This window comes from Cibotium barometz, chromosome 52 (assembly GCF_041138505.1).
Source record: "Cibotium barometz isolate CiBa-2024 chromosome 52, ASM4113850v1, whole genome shotgun sequence".
In the NCBI taxonomy this organism is placed as follows: Eukaryota; Viridiplantae; Streptophyta; class Polypodiopsida; order Cyatheales; family Cibotiaceae; genus Cibotium; species Cibotium barometz.
Window position 1 is genome coordinate 19,094,623 of NC_141097.1, and position 7,806 is coordinate 19,102,428.

Genomic DNA, 7,806 nt, shown 5'->3' on the forward strand with positions numbered 1-7,806 from the left:
GGGCCTCGGACAAGGGCATGTCAGTGGACTTTGCCCGTGGATTTTCCCGTCCTCCAGCATTATGAGAGGCGTCCTCAGGCTGCCCATCGTCTTCTTAGATCGGGGGTCAAACCCTCTTCTCTTCCATGAGAATCGTCTCATGGAATGTTCAGGGCCTTGGAGGGCTTCCCACCCGTGGTAGGAAGCGCCTTCTGAAGGACCAGCTTCACCCTGCTGTTGCAGGAGGGTCTATGGATGTGCTTTTGTTGTAGGAACACAAATTGGATAGATCTCAGTGTGGCAAAACTGGTAAGATGCTTTCTGGCCACACCGTCTAGTCCTCGACAGTTGGGACTAGAAAGGGTGTTTGTATTTCAGTGGCAGCATCTATTATACCTCATGTTATTGGGCATGGTGTTATCATCCCTGTAGAGTGCAGTGGATCTTGATCATGCATGAGGGTCAGAAATTGGGAATCTTGAATATCTATGCACCTAACGTGACAGGTGAAAGGGTGGCCTTTTGGGACACCATTACAAATGTCATTCCCTAGGTTGATCATTGGATAGTGGGAGGAAATTTTAATATGGTTGAGCAACCTTCTGACAAGAAGGGTGGACGCGAAGGGGCTTTACACCCTTTGGAGCGAACCACATGGGAGAGGTTCACGCTTTCCTTTTTTGGCAGGGATTGCTGGACTGAGGATGATTTCCAGAGAAGGCCAAATTCCTTATCTTTCTCTTGGCATAACCGCAGGAGCGGGGATGAGAGCATCTTTGCACATCTCGACAGGTTTTATGTGGATGATTGGTCCTTGGACAGAGGAGGCACCATTGCTATTATGCCTGGCACCACCAAATCCGATCATTGCCCCGTCGTTTTGTCTCTCAGGGAGGCCTGGGGCTCGCTCGGCCTCTCCCGGTGTCCGTATCCCTCACTCTCTTTATCTTGATGCTGACATTTCCCTTGAGATCAGAGAGATATGGAGATCTTGTGATGGTCCTGATCCTCGTCATAATATTGCGCTAGCTCTTGAGAGGACCAGCCATCATTATCATAGCACTGCCTTGTCTAAGAAGAAGAGGCTCTGAACAAGGAGAGAGCTATTAGGCGTAGGATTGCTGCTCTTCAGAGGGAACATGAAAAGCATCCACATGCGACTTGGATTACAGACCTCTTGACCACAGGTAGAGCAGAGCTGCAGTTAGCCATGGATAGGAGGGCTGAGTTCACCTTTCATGCGAACGAGGCCTTTTGGACTCAGATGGGTGGCAGATGCAACAAAGAGTTTTTTCAACACACATGCCTTCCCATAGCAGAGATTCTGTGAGGTACTTACAGGACTCACAGGGTGAGGTTCAAATTGAGCCTGATAAGGTGAGGGGTATTGCTTCAGAATTTTATCGGTCTTTGTTGACTACAGAGGTGCCCTCTCCTCAAAGAGATGTGGCACGGCAGAAAGTTTGGGAGTGCATGCCCAGGCTCATTACAAATGCTGTGTGTTCTTCCCTGGATGCCCCTTTCTCGAAGGATGAATTCCTTCACGCACTGCATGCTCTTTCCAGTGGTTCATGCCCAGGGGGGGATGATGGTCTTTCTCCCACCTTCTATATTCTTTTTTGGGATCGTATTGGAGATGCTATCACTGTTGCCCTTCAGGAAATGTGGTTGTCGGTATGATGCCTCCATGCCTCACGGAGGGGCTGATTCACCTTATCCCCAAGAGAGGGGACAAGACTGACATCAAGCAATGGAGGCCCATCACCCTCCTTGGATCTGCGTATAAAATCTTAGCTAAAGCCTTGAGTATAAGCTTGCAGCCGATTCTCCAAAGGACTATCCATGATACCCAGAATGGTTTCCTCCAAGGAAGGATAACATTTTTTCTTTCTGGGAAGCTGTCGAGTGGGCAAAGTCTAGTCAGCAGCCTCTTGCCATTCTTTTGCTTGATTTTGAAAAAGCTTATGACAGAGTGGATTGGGATTTTTTGGAGGGCACTATGGCACACATGGGGTTTTCCCAAAACTGGATCAGAGGGGTGTCTTGCCTATACAGAGAGAATCATAGCACTGTTTTAGCCTGTGGGGGGCGCAGTGAGCATTTTCAGATTTCCCGTTCAATGAGGGAGGACTGTCCCCTCGCCCCTTTCCTGTACCTCATTGTAGCTGAGGCTATGAGCAGGTTTCTTCCGGCTGCCCCTGGTGTTGTGGGTCTCAAGCTGCCTTTATGCACAGAGGCAGAGTTTTTGGACTCTGAGTTAGCAGATGATACGGCGTTGTTCCTTGAGGCTTCACATGCTTGTTTATGTTCTTTCCGGACAGCCTTGGGGGCCTTTTGTTTGGCAGCAAGAGCTACTATCAATTGGCATAAGTCAGTTGGTTTTTGGATCAATGATTCTCCTCTTGCAGATTTGGGTATAGATGTTGGTTTTACTTGGATTGAGAGAGGATGCTCTGCCAGATACCTTGGTTGTCAGGTGGGCGTTGACATCTCCCCTGCAGAACTGAATGGCAAATACCTGAGTCACCCCTGACCTGCTTGTGGAAACCTTTCACCTACCATCTCCGTCGTACCTGACGCTCTGAACCTCCTGAGGCGATGTTGGAGCAAACTTCCGTCTTCTTCTGTGGAAGAGAAACCCCCTGCTGCTGCCAGTTGAAGCCCAAAACTTATGTCTTTCTTTGATGATGGATGTCCTTCTTCCCTGAGAGTTCATGGGCAACATGTATGCAAGACTGACTGCTAGGATGTCTATTATGCAAGCCATGTGCAACCCTATATGCTGTGCAAGAATGCAGATGGATGGGTTACTAATGCAGACCTAAGGGAAAATCCCTAAGAGTGGCTTGCAAAATTTTGAGAACTGGGTTTAACTGTGCGGAAGCGATAAAAATGATGACTGACTGAATGACTGATGAACTGAACATGCTCTAAGGCTGGTTACCCTGTAACGCTCTGATACCAATGTGACATGTGAGAGCTTAAGACCGTAGTAATCACAACCTTAGTCTAACTAAACTGCACTTAATGATGTTCAAGAGACAGACAAATAGGTGTCAATGCAATGCAGCTATATTATATGAAGAATGCAGTTACAATGAGATCCAAATGGATCTGTACTGCTGAATATGCTGAATGAACTGAATGAACTGCTGTCCACTATCTTTCCCTTGTCTCCTGGGAAGGAAACGCTGAAGGGAGGCTTTGGAACAGATGCTGAATGCTGACCTGATGATGAAACGCAGAACTGATGGGCTGAACTGAATGCGTTTGCTGATGATGATGCTGAGGATGATGCGTTTGCTGATTATGATGCTGAGGATGCTAATGATGCCATAAAATGATGCCATGTCACTGTACACCTGACTGGTGTGCACATGACATACAGAGATTGGATTTCACGCAGCATTTGAGAGGCTCTAGCCAAAGGATTGCACAGATTGATGCAACCATTCCCAACCACTGGATTACTGGATCTTTCTTGGAAGGCCGTCATCATTCTTGGTTTGGGGTTTTTTCTGGGACATGTGTTCCTCTTCAGGTTATGGGTCTCCCCTTGCCTAGGAAGGATGATGTACTAGTCTTTTTTTTTGTACAGGATGGATGGCAGCTAGAGAGATGTGACGTGCAGAACCTTATTGAGGGCCCCCAGATTCGTCCAGTCAGAGTTGTTGGCAGGTTAGGGAAGCACGTCTTTGTTGACCCCACCCCCCCCCAGGGGATGATCACAGAGTGTTAACATTTGGTTGTATGGTGGCTGCCCTATCAGACATTTGCAGTGGGACCACGGTGAGTGGGAGTGGAAGGATGCTTGTAACCCTTTGAAAAGCATGCATTTTTTCAATTATATGGTGCGGAATGCCAGACATCTTATCTTGGGACACATTCAGAGTGTCCCTACTCTTAGACCCCATTGCGAAACTTACGGCATTTCGACTGACATTCAGAGGGTTTTTTGGTGGAGATTGTGGCATTCTTATAAGAAGCCACAAATTTCCTCCTTTATCTGGGTTTCTCTGCCCTAGATGTGAGATTCTCGATAGATTTTTCCTTTTCAGAAAGGAGACTTCTATTAAGTATGAAAATTTTTTACAAAATGGAGATTTAACACCAAGTAAGGTGGAGATCTCAACCAATCAAGAGCCCTGTGCTGCCAATAGGGTCCCGAATGAGAGGACGTAAAAAAGATACCAATGTCCCACTCTCTCATAAACTGGCCGCGCTTCCTCTCCGCAGCCCTCGAAGATCCTTGGATTCTGGCCGAGGTAGCCATGATGGTGTGAATAATATCACACCAAATCCTGCAAAGACACTGAGAAACAAGAACAGGAGTACCCTCAATGGCTTCGGTGCATCTAGCCTTCTAGATATTCCAGGCTGAGATGCTAGCAATCATCTCCCAAGAGCTGTCTAACCTCTGTGCCAGAGGGACAAAGTGTGAAAGTGGCAAATCCTGAAGACAACACTGTCGAGCAACTCCTTGTCTAACCATAATGGCCAAGCTCCTGTCAGTCCCCTCGAATCTCAGCTGAGGCCCAGACTGTGTCAACCAAATGATAGAACCAAAAGAAATGATAGCATCCCTCTTAATCCTACCAAAGAGGTGTGCAATCGCAGACCAAACCCTCTATGCTTCCCTGCATTCCCATAAACAATGGTAAACTGACTATAAACAAAAGCACGAGAACAACAGGGCGTGTGTTTTACATCCCTTTGTGAGAAGAGAAAAACGCAGGTCAAGTCGAGGAGGAAGGGTGATTCTCTGTGGGAAACCCTAATTTCAGGTCAATCATATTCAACCCATTCATTTGCTCTAATTCAGTTGCAGCAATACAAGCAAATACTCTCTTAGGAGGGGGGGCCCTTAAGTGCGTAGCAAAAGGGACCCCATCGGGTGTACTATGTGCTCTCTCTCTCTCTCTCTCTCTCTCTCTCTCTCTCTCTCACACACACACACACACACCATAATCAGCAATTAACACATCACTAATCACGATCAAGAGGACTATCGCTACGTTGCATGTAACAACAAGGTTTTCGTAGGTATTTTGTACATGTTGGCACCTTCTTCCCTTATGGACTGTATACTGCATTGGTATTTGTTAAGACTCGCCCTTGAAATTCTGGGCTAGTTAAACCTTATTGCAAATCCCATTGAGTATCAGTATCCAAAGTGTGCAAGGAAAGTGGCCTCTTCATTTACATTTGGGTAAAAGAAAGCTGAAAGTATTATTTAGTGACTATTAGCTTTTCACAAAGGGAAATAGTAATATTTAAGGCCTAGGTAAGATATTGGTGAGGAAGGAAGCAGTCCCAAAGGTCCGTCTAAAACTCCCTCTAATCATAGTCAAGGCAGATTCAGCCCATTCATTTGTACTCATTCAGTTGCAGCAATACGAGCAAGGGGGGGTAGTAGGTAGCCCATCAGTTGTACTATGCTCTCTCTCTCTCTCTCTCTCTCTCTCTCTCTCTCTCTCTCACCATAATCAGCAATTAACGCATCATTAATCACGAACAAGAGGAGTTCCGCTGCACCGCACATGTAACACCAAGGTTTTCTTAGGTATTTTGTACATGATCCCACCATCTTCCCTTATGGACTGTCAATTGCATTGGTGTTTGTTAAACTCGCCCTTGAAATTCTGTGCTAGCTAAACCTTATTGCAAATCCCATTGAGTATCAATATCCAGATTCCAAAGTGTGCAAGAAAGTGGCCTTTTCATTGACATTTGAGTAAAAGAAAGCTGAAATTATAATTTAGTGACTATTAGCTTTTCACAAAGGGAAACCATTAGTTTATTAAAGGCCTATGTAAGGTATTTCTAAGGAAGGAAGCAGTTCGAAAGGTCCGTCTCGAAATCCCTCTAATCATAGCTGAAAATGTGTGAGAGTAAGAACCGCCTCTGAAGGCTTTCCACTCATGAGATACAGGCTTCCAAGGCACAGAAAGCTAAGATCTCCTTTTTGAAATTCTAGTGTACTACTGAGAAATAAGCTTTAATCTAATGGAATTATGAGCTCATGTGGCTGGTTTAGTGCCCTTCACACCTGTATCCAAGCAGTTGACCCAATGGTGAGCCTACCACATGTCACAAGTGTGCAAAGCTGTTTGATTGAGAACACGTAAGGGAGTTATGATGAAGCAGGCCACGAAGGTTGAAAGATAGAAACGTGCCTTTGAAGTTCCCGCTGCCCGGGACTTGGGTCTTCAGCCTGGCAACTGCCCTGCAGGTTCTAGACCTGATCTTAACCGTGTCCGGCACCCGGCTCTTGGCATATTAAGCTGCCTGGACATTTGTACAAAGAATAATCCGAATAGGTTGTAACTGTGCCCGGGACAACCCACAGACTTGACACCATTGACACCACCTATATTCCTTGTCAGGAGCGAAAGGCCGGACTGTGGACCAAAGGCATGTCCGAGGTGATTTTTGCACATAAACCACCACATTAAGTGGTGGTTTATGTGCCCTGCAGGTTCTAGACCTGATCTTAACCGTGTCCGGCACCCGGCTCTTGGCATATTAAGCTGCCTGGACATTTGTACAAAGAATAATCCGAATAGGTTGTAACTGTGCCAGGGACAACCCACAGACTTGACACCATTGACACCACCTATATTCCTTGTCAGGAGCGAAAGGCCGGACTGTGGACCAAAGGCATGTCCGAGGTGATTTTTGCACATAAACCACCACATTAAGTTTCTAGCCCTTTTCTCAAGAATGAAAACCTGGACTGTGACGCGGAGGCATGTCTGAGGGCAAACTGGGCTGTGTCCAAATCCCAGCAGTAAGGACAATAGTCTTAGTAAGCTCAAATGCACATGTCAAAGATGTGGACACGGGCAAGTGCGGCCAAACCGGGCTGTGTCAAGGCATAGCATTAAAGAGAATAGTCTTAGCAAGGTCCAATGCACATGTCAAAGGTATACCGGTATCCAGCGTATGAGAGAAAAGATGCAAATAAGCTAATTAATTAAGATGGGAGATTAACAGAAACGATCTTAATCTGAATATAGATCAAATGCACTGGGAAAAAACCTGAGGTGTTCACAGTTCATCGGCATACATTTTCAAGCTCCTTTTCGCAGGCATCATCGCACAGTTTGGGAAGCTCTTCTTCAGGGAGGCCCGCGGCCATGGCTTCCCTCCTCTCAGACAGCTGCTGCTGGAAGGCAGAGAGTGCAGCCCCAGCACTAAGCATGTGCAAGGCATCCCGTCTTCTCATATATGATGGCTTCACTGCATCGCTGCCCCTCGTGTATGTGGGGTGATTATAACAGTCGTTAGAGAAAGCTAGCACCCGAGGCCTTTGAAGAGTGCTCGCATCCTTCACTGCTCTCTGTGAGAGCACAGAGAAATGCACCTGAGAAGAACCTTGAACAACAAAGCAAAAACGCAGGTTATATACACCTAGCAAAGCTACGAGAGGTTCCATAGCTAGAAACTTGTCTATATAATTGACAGTCCACCACGGAAACATACCCGCGTTGAGGAGCTTGGTGGTGGCCATCGCTGAGTTGCTCTCCAACGTTTGTCCGTGGGACTGAGTGGATAAGCTTTTTTTAAATGAAACACTGGACCCCAAAGTTTTTTTTTTTATAATTACGAGGGTTATTTTAATTTTAGAGACTGAATTGACGGACCGCATACCATTAAGCATGTGGGAGAAAAGGATGAGTATCGAACCCGAGCTGTCCAATGTAGGGCAAGAGCCCTCAAAGTTATAGTGTTTTTACTTGGGAACCCGTGCTTCGCACTTGTTTTGAGGCTTCCAAAATCAAATGCTACCCAAACCTCCCCCTCCCTTTCCCGAACCTCCAAATT

General features: G+C 46.3%; 1 protein-coding gene across 5 annotated transcripts in view; it reads right to left on the minus strand.

The window, feature by feature from the left end:
- Positions 1–7,574, minus strand: part of LOC147608915 (peptidyl-prolyl cis-trans isomerase FKBP16-3, chloroplastic-like) — a 31,603-nt gene extending 24,029 nt beyond the window's left edge. For all 5 annotated transcript variants that reach the window (XM_086788343.1, XM_086788344.1, XM_086788342.1 and 2 more), the window contains exons 1-2: positions 7,465–7,574; positions 7,049–7,356 (exon numbers count right to left, since the gene is read on the minus strand). In XM_086788343.1, coding sequence (XP_086644469.1) covers positions 7,049–7,356; positions 7,465–7,492 — 336 coding nt within the window. In that variant the 5' untranslated portion in view covers positions 7,493–7,574. The remainder of the gene's footprint in view (positions 1–7,048; positions 7,357–7,464) is intronic.
- Positions 7,575–7,806: the final 232 nt, after the last annotated feature.